Source organism: Candida pseudojiufengensis (assembly GCF_024610245.1).
Source record: "Candida pseudojiufengensis strain CBS 10847 chromosome Unknown scaffold18, whole genome shotgun sequence".
In the NCBI taxonomy this organism is placed as follows: Eukaryota; Fungi; Ascomycota; class Pichiomycetes; order Serinales; family Debaryomycetaceae; genus Lodderomyces; species Lodderomyces pseudojiufengensis.
Window position 1 is genome coordinate 22,298 of NW_026261532.1, and position 15,929 is coordinate 38,226.

At 27.9% G+C, this 15,929-nt stretch overlaps 10 protein-coding genes across 10 annotated transcripts; 5 read left to right on the forward strand and 5 right to left on the reverse strand. All coding sequences in view use genetic code 12, as the record gives it.

Annotated features, from left to right (window-relative positions):
• Positions 1–590: 590 nt before the first annotated feature.
• Positions 591–1,649, forward strand: KGF55_003895 (uncharacterized protein; the record flags this gene model as incomplete). Its single annotated transcript, XM_051758738.1, has 1 exon — positions 591–1,649. The coding sequence occupies one exon, from the start codon at positions 591–593 to the stop codon at positions 1,647–1,649; it is 1,059 nt and encodes a 352-aa protein (XP_051613316.1).
• Positions 1,650–2,629: 980 nt separating this feature from the next.
• On the forward strand, positions 2,630–5,119 carry PRP5 (DEAD-box RNA helicase; the record flags this gene model as incomplete). The annotated part of the gene is made up of 1 exon (XM_051758739.1): positions 2,630–5,119. One exon carries the CDS (start codon positions 2,630–2,632, stop codon positions 5,117–5,119), a length of 2,490 nt encoding a protein of 829 aa, XP_051613317.1.
• Positions 5,120–5,256: 137 nt separating this feature from the next.
• On the forward strand, positions 5,257–6,060 carry KGF55_003897 (uncharacterized protein; the record flags this gene model as incomplete). Its single annotated transcript, XM_051758742.1, has 1 exon — positions 5,257–6,060. The coding sequence occupies one exon, from the start codon at positions 5,257–5,259 to the stop codon at positions 6,058–6,060; it is 804 nt and encodes a 267-aa protein (XP_051613318.1).
• A 65-nt stretch (positions 6,061–6,125) lies between these two features.
• Positions 6,126–6,974, reverse strand: KGF55_003898 (uncharacterized protein; the record flags this gene model as incomplete). The annotated part of the gene is made up of 1 exon (XM_051758743.1): positions 6,126–6,974. The coding sequence occupies one exon, from the start codon at positions 6,972–6,974 to the stop codon at positions 6,126–6,128; it is 849 nt and encodes a 282-aa protein (XP_051613319.1).
• A 383-nt stretch (positions 6,975–7,357) lies between these two features.
• Positions 7,358–7,564, reverse strand: KGF55_003899 (translocon subunit; the record flags this gene model as incomplete). The annotated part of the gene is made up of 1 exon (XM_051758744.1): positions 7,358–7,564. One exon carries the CDS (start codon positions 7,562–7,564, stop codon positions 7,358–7,360), a length of 207 nt encoding a protein of 68 aa, XP_051613320.1.
• Positions 7,565–7,745: 181 nt separating this feature from the next.
• Positions 7,746–9,650, reverse strand: KGF55_003900 (uncharacterized protein; the record flags this gene model as incomplete). Its single annotated transcript, XM_051758745.1, has 1 exon — positions 7,746–9,650. One exon carries the CDS (start codon positions 9,648–9,650, stop codon positions 7,746–7,748), a length of 1,905 nt encoding a protein of 634 aa, XP_051613321.1.
• Positions 9,651–9,816: 166 nt separating this feature from the next.
• SLU7 (mRNA splicing protein) lies at positions 9,817–10,746 on the forward strand (the record flags this gene model as incomplete). Its single annotated transcript, XM_051758746.1, has 1 exon — positions 9,817–10,746. One exon carries the CDS (start codon positions 9,817–9,819, stop codon positions 10,744–10,746), a length of 930 nt encoding a protein of 309 aa, XP_051613322.1.
• A 41-nt stretch (positions 10,747–10,787) lies between these two features.
• SLF1 (Slf1p) lies at positions 10,788–11,906 on the reverse strand (the record flags this gene model as incomplete). Its single annotated transcript, XM_051758747.1, has 1 exon — positions 10,788–11,906. One exon carries the CDS (start codon positions 11,904–11,906, stop codon positions 10,788–10,790), a length of 1,119 nt encoding a protein of 372 aa, XP_051613323.1.
• Positions 11,907–13,481: 1,575 nt separating this feature from the next.
• TRY6 (Try6p) lies at positions 13,482–14,918 on the forward strand (the record flags this gene model as incomplete). The annotated part of the gene is made up of 1 exon (XM_051758748.1): positions 13,482–14,918. The coding sequence occupies one exon, from the start codon at positions 13,482–13,484 to the stop codon at positions 14,916–14,918; it is 1,437 nt and encodes a 478-aa protein (XP_051613324.1).
• Positions 14,919–14,979: 61 nt separating this feature from the next.
• KGF55_003904 (NEDD8 ligase) lies at positions 14,980–15,910 on the reverse strand (the record flags this gene model as incomplete). The annotated part of the gene is made up of 2 exons (XM_051758749.1): positions 14,980–15,852; positions 15,908–15,910. 2 exons carry the CDS (start codon positions 15,908–15,910, stop codon positions 14,980–14,982), a joined length of 876 nt encoding a protein of 291 aa, XP_051613325.1.
• Between the last annotated feature and the right edge of the window lie 19 nt (positions 15,911–15,929).

Here is a 15,929-nt window from a genome sequence, read left to right on the forward strand (position 1 = left end):
ATATCTATATATTACTATTATTATCATTAAGATAAAGTACTATATATACACAATATCATAGAAGGGTGAAAAAGACCGGTATTGGAAATTAATATTCGTTATTTAAATAATAAACTATTAGTCACACCTTTCAAATTAAAATTACCCTTTTTAAACAATAAATTAGCTGATAGTTATATAAATTTGCCTTTACAAGCAGTTTTAAATAACCAACAACAACATTTTAATTTACTTTTTTAACAATGACGCTCCTATACTATGTGAAATATTGGTTGTAAGGTGAATTGGTTTGTACTGGTAGGTAAGTTGAAAAATTCATTAGGTAAACTGATTTTGGGAGGTTATTTAGTAATCAACGAAAAGTCATTTCTTGATTTGGAGAGGTTAAATAATTATGGTTTGTCTGTATTTTGATTGATGCATAATCTTGACTTTATATAATTGCGGCTGCAAAATCTTGCAAAATCTTGCTTTGAAACATAACAAAATTACATAAAACAAGAAAAAAAATAAATTATAGGAAATCAGAAATAATACATCACTATTTGTCAAATTACAAAAATTGAAACACATTCAGAACATTACAAGCAATGAATTCTATTTTTGATTTTCAGTTATCAAACGAGGATACAAATGAATTTGTTCAATATGTTAATCGATTCGGTGGAGAATCAAGGATTAGCTTTTCTGGTAACAAATGGGAGATAAAATCTTTACCCCAAAGCCAAGAAGGCAAACAAGTTTCAGAGATATTAAACATTTTTAATTCAATGCAATGTCCACAAGTTTTTGTCAATAATGATAAAGTGATCACGGTCAATAAGCACATGGTAGATGGCATGATTAATTTCTTACCAAACAATATTCATGGCAACGGAAAAATAGAAAACATTATTTTTTTGTATAAATTGTTTTATATTAGCTGGTTTTTTAAATTCCCCACTATTTTTTATACATATCCAGGTGTATCACTAATGTCAAGTCCAGCCATTAAAACATATAAGATAAAAAAACTCAATAGATTTGTTTTCAAACGTCAAATTATTAGAAACAAAACTATCTTCGAATGGACAAAAAAGTTCACATTGGACAAAAATCATATCAATGATAAAAAATTAGTTGTATTAGATGATGAAGATACATTCAATACTAAAAAAGGGTTAAATACATACATCGTAAACAAATTGCATTATTTGGCACATATAATGCAATTCAAGGTGAACCAAGAACCTGAAACATTTTTGTCAGGAAACTTAGTAAAACCTGATATATATATTTCTGGTAACTACAAATGTACAATACAAGTGAAAAGAAAATTAATAAAATTCGCAATGGAGAGCAAAAATCATGGAAGTTCCAGCCAAAGCCATTACTTGACATTCCAAAGCTTCACAGAAGCGTTGGCTAGTGGGTTATCTAAGTCAATAGCAATAGATGCTGAAAGGATTTGCCTTTTTGAGTTCTCAATTGTGAAAGATAAGTTTGAAGACAAATTTGTGCAAGTTGACTACCAAATATTTGACTATTCGAATAAATTCAACTTATTCTCGTTATTGGCATTGCTTTTGGAAGAGCATTTTAAAAGGGATGCCTGTAAAGTTAGTGAAGAAGACAAGGCAGATATGCTTTTCGCGTTGAGACAAAGATAATTTTTAGCTATCAAAGTCAGATTTGGATTTCTCTGAAATGTTTAATAAAACTCTCTGTATTTTAATTGAATGTACCTTTGTTCTTTAAATTCGTTATTTTGTGAGTTCAATTTTTCAACTTTAGACACTCGTATTAATTATTTCGATAAGTGATAGCTAAGACCTTAGATCTACTTACTTATCATGAAGTGTTTAGACGAGTAAACTTTGATATATATTATGATTGGTAGGTGGAACTATACTAAAACTTCTTCATGTTTCAAATAAACGTTATTTAAGTGCCTGTATAGATGTCTGTATAGGATTTGAATTTGAAGTAAAGTGTCATTTTGGTCGATGTGCAATGTAATTTCAAAATTCTCCCACATCACAATTGAGTCTATATGAACTAAATGAAATCACAAAAGTTGGAATTTTATTGCAACTAGTAAAAATAGACATGGGAGCTATTTTGTAAACCAGTATGACAAGGCTCTAGTATTTATTTTTGTCTCCAAGTGATCATTTCATGAAGCTACAAGTTACTTCATTTGAAATGTGAAAACATATGACACCAACAGTAATCTACCTCCTAAAGGGTCGTATTAATGAACTAAAAGATGCGTCAAATTCTTATACCTGTGATTTAGTAGAGTAAAAGACTCTTTTTGAGTTTTATTTTTGAACCTGAATAAATTTCTTGAATTGTCGAACTGTGTTCCGATAATGTTGGCAGCATCGTTAGCAACAAACCTACCACTTAACAATAAATGCACCAGGCTTCAGATTATTCAATAGTTGCTGCTTTTTGTATTTCAACTCTTACAACATTAATTTTGTAGGTTGTTTTGATGTTTAAATCGAAGCTAAAAAAAGCGCAAATGGATGAAAAACGCTCCAACAATTTCATTTATGCATCAAATAGTTTAATAACCAAGATTTGCTTCGACATCAAGGTCAAATAGCCAACCAGAAAGGTAAATATTCAAATCGTCCATATCATGTCCAATGATACCACTAAGAATGATCCAATTACTAACAAATCAAATGACAAAGATAGCAAGGATGAAAGACAAAGAAAAAGATTAGAACAATTAAATGCTTGGAGACAGAAAAAGCAACAAGATGAGACAAAAACTGAAGAAGATACAAATGATGATGACGAAAATCAAAGAAAGAGAAGAGAAAGATTGTTAGCTTGGAGGAAGAAGAAACAAGAACAACAAAACTCGGGAAATATTACATCCTCATCACCAACGAATTCAGATAAAAGTCCAATAATTAATACGTCAATAACAAAAATCATCAAACCAAAGTCGCATAGAAAGATTCCACGAGCGAGACCAGAATTTGAAGATGATGATCAACCAAGATTAAAGAAAAAACCTAATTTTGAAGCACCAAAATTTCAAAATATTAAAAAGCTCAAAGAATCATCGCAAGATCTAGATGAATTAGATTCTTTTATTGATTTGTTGGAAAATGAAAATGGAGGAGTATCAAATTTGATTGACAAAGAAGAAGGTGATATTTTTTCAGAGACGGAAGATGCAATTGAAGAAGATAAAGATATACAAAGTATTATTGATTCAAAATTAGCTAAACTTGGAAATATCAAAACTTTGAAAGAAATTGATCATTCTAAAATAAATTATAATAAATTTGAAAAGAATTTTTATCAAGTACCTTTTGAGATTTCTAATAAGTCGGATGAAGAATTAGCATTACTGAGATTAGATTTGGATAACATTAGAGTTAAAGGTTCTAATATTCCAGCTCCTTTCACCAATTGGTCTCAACTTATTTTGCCAGCAACAATGACGAGTGTCATAAACGATTTAAACTTTACAAAACCGTCATCTATCCAATCTCAAGCAATCCCAATTGTTCTTTCAGGTCGGGATTTGATTGCAATTGCTAAAACAGGATCTGGAAAAACATTATCATATGTTATACCGATGATGAGACATATATTTGATGTCAGTGAAGGCCCCACAGCACTTATTTTGTGTCCAACTAGAGAGCTAGCGTTGCAAATTGAAAAAGAAGTGTCAAATTTTTCCAAAAAAATGAACAAAAAAGTAGTTTGTTGTTATGGTGGTTCTAAAATCGAAACTCAAATTAGTGAATTAAAAAAAGGTGTTGATATTATCGTTGCTACTCCAGGAAGAATGATAGATTTATTAGCAGCAAATGGTGGTAGAGTAGTTTCATTAAAAAGTACAACATTTGTGGTTTTGGATGAAGCTGATAGAATGTTTGATCTTGGCTTTGAACCGCAAATTAATAAAATTTTATCTCAAATACGACCTGATAAACAAATTGTATTATTTTCAGCTACATTTCCTAAAAAATTGGAACATTTAGCTAAAGAAATATTGAAGGATCCTATTGAAGTAATAGTTGGAGGAATTGGTGTTGTGGCTAGTGAAATTGAGCAGAAAATTGTGTTATTCGAAGAGGACAATGATAATCGAAACGAGAAATTATATGAGATTTTATCCACTGTCGATGATAAAGCCAATGATAAAGTTCTCATCTTTGTTGAAAAACAATCAGAAGTAGATAAATTAGTTTCGAATTTATTGATGAAAAAATTTCCTTGCGTTTCAATTCATGGTGGTAAAGATCAATTGGATAGAAAATACGCTATCAAAGAATTTTCCTCTCCTACTAGTGGCGTCAACATTTTAATAGCAACATCGATAGCTGCTAGAGGATTGGATGTTAAAAATTTATCCTTAGTAATTAATTACGATCCACCAAGTCATTTAGAAGATTATGTTCATCGGGTTGGTAGAACAGGGAGAGCTGGTGCTAAAGGTGAAGCAATTACATTTGTATTCAAACTGCAGGAGAAAGAAATAAACATCTTGGTTAAAGCATTAAAGTCCAGCTCGAAAGAAATACCTTCGGAATTATTAGATATATCAGAAAATTTTTTTAAGAGGGTTAAAGATGGAGGAATTAAAACTGGTTTTGGATTTGGTGGAAAAGGATTGGATAATTTGCAACAAGTAAGGGACCAAAAAATAAAAATGGAAAAGAGAATGTATGAACATGTGGAAGATGAGAAAGTTAATTCAACAAGTAAACAGCAATCTCCAACACCAATAAGTATGAGTTTACCAACATTTGAAATAATCGAAGGAAATTCTCCAGAAACATCAGGTCCAGATAAGTGTAAATTTCATAGCAGAATCACTATCAATGATTTACCACAATCTGTTAGATGGGGCATAGTTCAAAGAGAAAGTTTAACAAAAATTATTGAAGAAAGTAGAACTTCAATTACCACTAGAGGTAAATTCTACCCTTCAGGTCAACAACAAAAACCTAATGATGAACCAAAATTATATTTATTAGTAGAAGGTTTGACTAAACAATCTGTTGAGGATGCCAATACTATTATCAAGGAAAAGATGATACAAGGTATTGAATCGCTTCGAAATAATGATAATGGTAACACTGGTAAATATTCTGTTATATAGGTTTTGGAATTTGATGCAGCTTTAAAATTTTTTTTTTCCCCACATATTTTACTCTCTAATTGATAAACATTTGATTCCACGGTACAAAACTTTCATCAACTTTTCTTTCATCACAATTCACAACAGACCAGCCAACAATGCCATTCGATGCTAAAAGTTATGAAAAGTATGAATTTTACTCAGTAACTGAAATAGAAGAAGGATTTATTCATGTACAATACAACAATCCAAAAACTTTAAACGCATTTACTGATAGAAATTGGTTAGATTATGGAGAAATATTTACTAGATTAGATCAAGAAGATAATGTAACTTTAATATTGGTTTCATCAGGAGTTCCAAAATCATTTTCTTCAGGTTTAAATTTGAAGGCAGCAACCGCAATGATGAGTAAAAATGCTGATAAACCAGAAAAAGAGCAAGTTGCGGAATTACATAAACATATTCGTGATTTTCAATATAACATATCAGCACCAGCAAGAATCAGTACTCCAACCATTGGTATACTTAATGGTATTAATTATGGTTTAGCATTAGACATGTCAAGTTGTTATAGTATTAGAATTGCAGTTGAAGGTGCTCGTTTCTCAATTGCTGAAGTTAATATAGGTATTGCTGCTGATATTGGTTCGTTACAAAGATTACCAAGATTGATTAACAATAAATCAAAATTGATGGAACATGCATTATTAGGTGATGTTTGGGGACCACAAGAAGCTTTAGATTTAGGATTTGTTAGCACTGTTGTAAAATCCATTGATGAAGGTATAGAATTAGCTAAAGATATTGGTGAAAGAATTGTTTCTACACCTGCTTGGGCAATTAAAGGTACTAAAAAGCATATCCAAGATATATTAAACGGTACAACACATGAACAAGGTTTAAAGGATATTGCCGAATATAACTCAGTTAATATTACTCGTTCAAAAATGAAATTATAAATTAGACTTTTGTATATTTCTAAACACGAGTTTTTAACGCTCTAATTTAAAATCACTTCTATATGCTATTGAAATCCTTTCCATTCTTCTTCCTCGTCCTCCTCAACTTCGTCATCATTTTTATCATAAGCTTCATCATTAGAATCTTCATCATCACTCTCCACAACCGCCCAATCTACCAATCTTTCATCATCCAAAACATCTTCTTTACATTTTTCTCTCAACGTCTTTAATTTTGCATCTTTATTCAAATTTGCAAAAGGTTGTATCAATTTTAATACTGGTATCTCGTCAACTATTTCAACCTTTTGACTTATTAAATTTTGATATTTTTCTAGATAATCTGATGCACTTTTATCTAATTCTTCCTCTTCCAACTCTTCAAACATTATTAATTCCAATTCATCCAAATATATGTCACATAAATGATAAGGTAATGCCAACGGCACATTAGACTCTCCACTTAAAATAGTTTCTTCCATCATACTCACCCATTGTTCTACCAAATTTGACTCCCACTCTTGTTGTTTTAAGTATTTAAAATTGTGCCTCAATATTCGCCTTATGAGTAAATAATACTTATCAATTCTCCATTGATCTATACTTGGCCACTCTTTTATTATTATTAAATTAAATGCTTTAGCAAATAGTATAAATGATTCATTTGATTTTACACTGTTGGAATATAATTGGCCTAAATTCTCAGCCAATCTCTCTTGAGCTTTTGCTCTATCACAAAACCACATCGAATAGTATAATCCTTTCCATAGTTTTTCCATGTCTAGTAATGTCAATGAGTTTGATTTAGATGATGTTTTTGAATGTAAGTATCTTTTGAGAGATTCCAACGCAGAATCTCTCGTCGCTTTATCGTTAGACGCCAACTTTTTAACAAAGTTTGAGGTCAGTGACATGTTGGCTCTCTCGCAATGTAGTTATTTATGATAGTGATTAGTTTGTATGGAATTTTTCAATATTTAGATGTCTCAATAGAGATGAGAGACTCACCATTTTGTGTTCGCATACAAATTGATCAGTCGCGACAGAGAAACGAGACATGTATTACGTTAGATCAACATTAGGTCTATTCGTTGTATGATAATACCGAATCTTGTCCATTTCATCAGTAAATGTATGAGTTTTATGTTTAATAAAAACTTCCTATTTATCTAATATACACAATTGTGGTAGAATTCAATCTATTGAAAAAATCAACTTTCATCCAACATGCTAACAAAAACAACCCCATATTAACCTTCAATGCAATCATTCCTACTTGATCACTCTTAATTCCACCTTATACAATCAAATATCTAATTGGAATATGAACTAATTTTACAGCATAACCAACAACTCCCATCATTACAAAACCTACACCAACTGCTTTAATAATTTTGAAATATTCTTTTTGATCTGGTTTTTGACATTTCTTGACGAAAGCTGATCCGTCTTTAAAAAATTCCACTGGTACTTCTGTAATCTTTTCAATACCTTCTGATGCCATTGTGAATTGTTGTGATTAATTGAGCTTTAACAAGTCGTTGTACTATCTATCTATTTGGTCGATTATCTATTTCATTTTTTTTTTTTCTTTCAATTTACGTGGTCTACTTACGAATTTTGGACGTATTAACACGCAATTTTCTAATATCTAGTTCATTCATTCATTAAATCTATTTAAAAGGTTACATTAATTCTAAAAGTGATTCATTATCATCATCATTAGCTAAATCATTCATGAATTTTTCTCTCTTTCCTTCTAAAATTTTTCTATACTTGTTAAGTCTTTCTTTTCTAACCCAAGTTTTTAAATTATGTTTCATTGATTTGTCAATACTATATTTTTCAATTAGTGGGAATATTTGTCCTATATAAGTATTCTCTCCTTTCAAGTCTATAAGATATTTCATAGCTTCCAAATATAATACTTCTATAGCTAATTCTTTATCATTAGTTGGTACAAACCCCATTCCTGATCTTTTTGTAAATGAATCCCCATCCACATGATGTCTCTCATATTCAAATAATAATCTATTCAAATAATCAAATATCCTCAGTTCATCATTTTGTTCTTTTAATATATCCAAATATACTTTATATATAAAACTTGAATAACTTATTGGGGGATCTTTTTGAATTATTTTCCAGATTTGATCAAATGTATTATATCTTTCATTTCTTAATTTTTCAATAAATTGTAAATAACCTTCATAATCAAAATTAACATCATTTTTAGCATCTTCTAATTTTATATCATTACCTCTTGAATAATTACTTTTATTTAAAAAAAATCTTAAAGCTTTTTCTTCTTCAAACATTGTTGAAATATCTGCCCATTTAAAAACTTGTTCCCAAAATACTTTTTTACCACTATCAGATTCGATTATTTCATCATAAACTGTTTGAAAATTATTAATATATTTAATACCCAGAAAAAAATCACCATTAAATGCCAATGATGCAAATAATGCGGTCAAAAATTTAAGATCAGGATACAAATGATGATTCGTATTTAATTTGTTCTCTTCAGCAACCAAATTTCCTTCACTATTAATACCCCAAATACTTTCAACATATTTTTTTAATACGTCTATTTGTCCTTTATATGCTAAATGATGAATAACAATAGAATGCATTTCTAAATCAAAATCTTCAATTTGATCTTGTAAATATTTTATTGATAATTCCATTGAAGGTTCAAATCTACCTCTTAAAATATATTTATAATAATTTGATAAATCTGAACCTTTTAAAGTCCATATTCTATTATCTCCATATCCATCAATTTTAAATGCTAATTTCCACATTTCTGGTGTCATTAAATCTTGCCAATTTTCATTATACATTCTAAATAATCTAAACCACCTTGATGCTAGATCTAGTTTTAAATTACTTAATTCTAATTCCATTAAATTTGTGAAATCTTTGGTAGTTAACCTATATCCTGTCAAACATTGACTATTGTATATATCATTTCTCTTTTCTTTTCCATATAGACTTTCCCTTTTATTTGAATATATGATATTTTTATAAATATTTCTTACTTGTTTTGTCAATTGACTATTCATATGAAATCCAGATTTATTTAATTTATCAGAAAGTCTTAATGATCTAGCGGATTTGTTGATTGGTACACTAGTGTATTGAGTAATTACTTCATTTTTATTTTCATGTATTATAAGATTCAAATATTCTGAAATCAAGTCCCGACCTAATGTTTCTATCATTCCATTTAAATCATTAGCAGACCAAGTTTCAAGTAATTGACTTAATTTATTGATATTTTTTTGTTCTGCTAATATTATTAGTTGATGCTTGATTTGTTTTTCTTTTGTATCTCGTATATTCGAAGCAAACACTGAGCTTAATCTATAAGAATCAATAAGGTTTTTGGAAGGTAGATTCGATAGTATTTCATTTATAGTTGATGAATTTGACTGTATAATCGAATTTGATTTTGAGTTTACATTGGTAGTTGTAGTTGTGGCTGTAGTAGGTTCATTTAATGGTATGCTATAAGTTGTATATGATCTTTGACAATTCTGTATCAACCGCCTCTTCGCGACTCCATTCTTTATTATGTTTTGCATCAATGCATGAGTAAGATAACTGGAAAGTTTTGAAACAATATTTGGTCTGAAAAATTTTAAATTTTTTTTTTTTTTGGAAGGTCTGATAAAGCGCGCGATTTGTAATTTTATCTTTTTCATCTTACTGACATTAACTAACTTATTACATTCAAGAACCAAAGATGACATGTCTGAATCTACCGAAAAGGAATTGAATCCATATATTCCAAAATTTATTATATCCAAACCATGGTACAGTGAAGACAAACTAAAAAAAGATGGTGACGAAGAAAAATCCGAGGACTATTTATCTCATCAAAGAAAAACTTTAGAAGTAATTGATCATAGTATACCTAAAGTTGGAGATGGTATAAATGATGAATTTGAAGGAAATGTACGTACCAATAAAGAAAGTGACGAAAACTACGACTCAAAAAGAGATAGATGGTATGGTTACTCAAATGAACAATGGCTTGAACTGATTAAAAATTGGAATGAAAAAAATAATAAAACTTCAAAACTTTCAAAACATATTGATAATGATGATTCAGATGATTCAGAATATGAATTAGAATTAAAAGAATTAGGTTTAGAAAAATCAGATATTTTAAAAAATGTAAAAGAAGATCCAATGGAAAAAATGTTAAGAGATAGACAAGATATACCAGCATATATTCATAATATTAATTCAAGAACCTCCAATAAGATAAGAATTGAATATGATCCAAAATCAAGATTAGCAAAAGATCCAACAAAGGGAATTTTAAATGATAAAAATCAATTTATTAAAAAAATTGAAGGAGAATCAAAAAATTTAAAAATTTTACAAAATTTTGCATGGGAATTAGATCAAAAAGATTTAGAAATTAAAAAATTAAAACAAATTGAAGAATTAAAAGAACGTGAATATTCATATGGTGATGAAGAAATTAAAGAAGACAAAATTGGAAGTGATTTAAATTTAAGTCTTGAAGCAAGTCCAACTTTAATGATGTTAAAAGCTAATCAAGAAAAACAAAAAGCAAAAGAAAAATTAATTGCTAAAAGAAAAGCTATATTGGATAAGTACACTGATTCAAAAGAAAATGATATTAAGAGACAGAAAAAAGAAGATTGATTGGTTCATTTCGATTCATAATCAATTTGATTCTTCTCTATTTAATGTTTCAAAACCCAAAGTTTCCAATTTTTCAATCTAACAAATTGATTATCATCTACTAATTCCAAATTCTCAATTTCATTAATAACTTCAATAATTAAATTATTATATTTACCATTTGATGATAAAATTAATAATCTTTTAAATTTTAATAAATTTGAAATTTCAATTTTACCATCTTTTAAATCAATTAATGATCTAAGATAAGTATCTTTACATAAATTTTCAGTTGAAAAATAATATTCTATTTGTTTTTTTATTGTTGATTTTTTTATTGCTAATTTTTGTTGTTTTGTTGTAATTTGTTTTTGTTTTTGTTGTTGTTCAGATACTTGATTCATATTTTGTTTATTAATTATGTTTTGAGGAATAGGAGTTAATGGAATTTGCTGGAAATTAGGTAAATTACAATAAATCATATGTTGTTGAAATATAGGTGGAGATTGTGGTGAGAAAGGTGATATATTAGTTGATGATGGAATTAAAAAAGGTGATGGTAAAGGACTAGTTGCAAATGGAATTGGTTGTGGTAATGATGTTGATGAATCTTTTTTGAAATTATAATCATTAATAAATGGAGTAAAAGGTTGAGGAGTTGTAATTGGAGGAGTATTAAACCAAATATGATGCAGTTTATTATTTTGATGATGATTCATATGATGAAATAATTTTTTATTTATTAAATGATTAAATTCAGTTGCAGTATCATTTTTCATCATTTCATTTGATTTGGGGAAAATTGGTTTTTTAATTTTTAAATTTTTACCAACACTTATAAGCATATCCTTTTTATTTTTATTTTCATTCGGTTGAGATTTTGATTGTGAATGGTTTTGACTACTTGTAGTTGGAGGAGTTGTAACTAAAGTTATTGAACCATTTGAATCATTCTGATCTTGTATATAACTTGATGAATTTGATGTTGTTAAAATTGGTATTGAATTTTGTTGATAATCATTATAATTATTTGAAATCTCATTATTTGCAGCATAATTTTGATTAGCATCTCTACTATTGTGTTCTCTATTTAATTCTTTTTGATCTTCAATTAATGTATTCAATTCCCATGCATTAATCTGTGGAGGAGGTGCTGGAGTTAATCTTTTCAATCCTGACATTGTTTATTTGTTTATGGTTGCAACTTTAGAATTTACAATGAATTTTGGTTGTAAATAAAAATTTAGAAATTTACACAATTTAAATTTTTGGTTGTAAAAAAAATGTTACACACAAAGTAAAGTAAAACATATCGAAAAATTAATATTAATTGTACAATGATACAACCAAATCAATAGAACTATAGCTTATGATTAACGGTTCATGGTTATCTCAATCAATCTACCGTCATATACAATCAGAAATCCAAAGTCCAAATGTTCATTATACCCCATAAATATAAGGAATTTTTTGCAGCAAATTTAATAGTAGTGTGACTTTAAGGAATATATCAAAAGATTCATTTCTCACCTTCTCAGATTTACAAATCAGATGGTTGGTAAAAGCTGAACAGGAGTAATAGCTAATTGAAACAGTACAAGTATTTACAAACTAGATATGTGAAGTACTTGATTCAAAAAAAAAAAATGATAGAGGGTATTAAAAATACAGCCTATTTTGACTTGAAACAATCTACTAAAATTTTTTAAACATCTTGTGATTCTAAAATTTGGGACATGAAACACAATCAGTTTTGAAATTATAAAATTAGAAGATTTGATAAGTGAAATTTTAATACTTCATCGATCATATATTTTAGACATTAACATTGGGTCATAATCGTAGCATGTTGAATGCAACACTTGTATAAAGACCACACGAGTTTGAAAGTAAGAAAGACACGAATTGAAATAAAAAAGGGGGGCAACCCACATGGTACCTAAATACATAATAAATTGATTTTCACTTTATCTCATAATTTTTAGTCACACGATTGTTAAAATAATAATATATCAATTATTTAAGAAATATTACATTAATAACATATTAAGCTTGAGATTAAAGTTAACATTACAAAGCCAATCCACGTTTTCTTACACACATGAGATCTATTAATATTATTGAAATATCATAACTATATAAATCACTACTTTCTATAGCTCATTAATATAATAGTAGTGTGCTTAAAAAGAGACAATTTTATTTTTTTGACTACGTGGGGCTACTTTATTCAAATCCTTTGCTCACAGATGGAACGATCGAGGCTGGATTTGATCAAACTGTAAGGTATTTTGTATTGTTTTGAGTTTGAAATCGAATAATGCTATCCTGACTTCGAATTAGTACTTAGTAGTTAACTGTGCTGTCCTGTTTGACTTTCTTTAAAAAATGGAATTCTTTCTTGAACTTAATTTTGTGTGACAACGTGGCGTACTTCCATGATTTTAAGTTTTCTATTATATATTAGTTTTGTGTAATAATAATAATTATATCATAAAATATATTTAAAGATCAAAAGATTATTAAAAAAAAGGAAAAATGAACTTCATTAGGAACAACGACCATTGAAGTATCAATTTTTGACAGCAAACGATATCATCAACTTTGGTAATATCAAAGTATCACCGTTCTAGTCTTGACAATCAAGTTACTACAGTACAATAAATTTTTTTTTGTGAGAAACGTTTTTGAAACACAACATTGAAATTTTGCAACTTATAAATTAATCAATCATCAACATCAACAAAATAAAGATCATGAGTTTTCCATCACCTCCAGTTCTTAAAACTACTATAATACAATTGAATAAAGAATTAGATCCAGAAGATAATAATAATAATTATGAAATTTTAACAAATAATTATAATAATAATGATAATAATGGAAATAACCTAAGAAATGTGAATGATTTAACACCAACTTCACCTAATTTAGAAGGTCAATTACCTAATAAGAAAAAAAGAAGAAGATCTACTGCGAATATAGATTCAGAAGAATTAGCTAAAAGAAAAAATGAAACAAAACAATTACATTCAATAATTGAAAAAAGAAGAAGGATTAAAATTAATAGAGAATTTGAAGCTTTAAAATATATAATACCAGCTTGTAGGAATTGTAATAATAATACTACCAACACCTCAGGTTCAACAAGTCCATCATCAAAAAAGAATGGATCATCATCAAATAGTAATAGTAGTAATAATGGAAGTAAAATAGATGGAATGTATAAATTAACAATCTTAAAAAGTTCAGTTGAATATATATTATATTTACATCATATTATACAAAAGCAACATGAATTAATAACAAAAAACCCTGCACTACTGTCAGAAGCTCAAGAATTTGATATTGATTTTGCTAAAGTTCCACTTGATGTAAATCAATATAGAAATATAGATGTTGATTTTAATTTTAAAGATTTAATAAATGAAACAATTGGGTCTGAACAACATCAAACTCAACCTCAATCTCAACTACCACAAGCAAAACCAAAATTAAGACAAAACAAACGTCATCAATCACATCAAATTATAGAAGAAGAAGATGAAGAAAATGATGAAGAATTCGATAGTGAGAAACAAAATAGTGAAGAAGATGAATTATCAAATAATCTTAGTAGTAGATCATCAAGTATAGCACCATCAACCAAAATATCTTCTTCAGATCAGCAACAACAACAATTAAACTTTCCTTCAATTCAAAAACCATCATTACCTACTCCAGAATTTACACCAGATATGGCACCTATATTATCAATGCTTAATAAATATTCAACAACTACAGCTCAAGAAATGAGAAATAGAAAATTATCAAATCCTATATCACCTCAAACTTTTGTTTTAAAATCAGCAAATCCTTCACCTTTTACTCAACCTTTAAAATCAACTTTAACATCACCATCAATGAGAGGTTATATTAACCTGAATTCAACAAGCAGCAATAATAATAATAAATTTTCATTACCTGATCCAGCCATTACTCCATCAAATGATATACCACGAGACAATAATAGTACTAAAATATTTCGAAATAAATTATTTATATCATCTTCAATAGATAAAAGAAATGATATTGAAAATAATAATGAAGATGAAAATGAAGATGGTGAAGGGGATTCAAAATTATCAGATCAATATGCTTCAAAGACATTATTAGCTTTAAGAAAATCAAGTATAGATAGTTTATTAAATTGAGAAAATTGTATAGGTTAAGTGTAGTAATTAATTTATTTTGTATTTCTTCATTAATTTATCATTATATTAAATTATTATCATTTAAATATTCCATATATTCATCAATTTTACTTGGCCAAGAAGCCATTTCATCATAATTTTTAAAATTTAAAGGATCATTAAATAAAATTTCAATTAAAAAATTATAAAACATTGACCAAGTATCAAAAGTTATAATTTTTCTTTTATTACTATCATAATTTTTTAAAAATTCAAACCATTGATTTATTCTTTCTTGAATTTTTGACTTGTTTAAATCTAATTGTTCAACTGAATAAGATTCTATAAGTAATGGTAATAATAATTTCCAATATTCTATAGCTAATTCAATATTTAAAACTTTTTGATTTTCTGATTCAATTAAAAATTTAAAAGTAAAATCATATAATTTTTTAAAATTCAAAATTTCTTCTTCCCCTTCATTATCTTCTATACTTGTATAGTTTCCTCTATTATATAATATATCTTCATAAAATTCATTCAAGAAAGTTTTCATTTGAGATATACTATTAATTTTATAGTGCTGCCATATATTTAAAAATTCATCTCTTTTAAATACACCAGTCTTGGGAGATTTTAATAAAAATGCTAAAAATAAAGATTTTGGATCATCTGGATCAATTTTTAAATCTTCTAAATAATTTAATGTACCATCAATATCTATTTGTTCTGGATTTGAAGGATCTTTATATTTTTCATATATCTTGATTAATTTTGGATCAATCAGTTTTGATTTTTTACCGTTGGTTTTTGAATTATTATTTCCATGTTTATCATAATATGCATCTACTGCATTCGCTAAATTATAATTCGATGCTTCTAAATATCTTGAAGCTGTGGATGTTGATGTTGATGTTAAATCACAAAATTGATTCTTTAATTGTGTTTTGTTCACCTTTGAGAGTTAGTATTTGGAACTTATCATTTCTTGATTTCATAAAGACACATACCATTCCACTTTTCTATACTGTT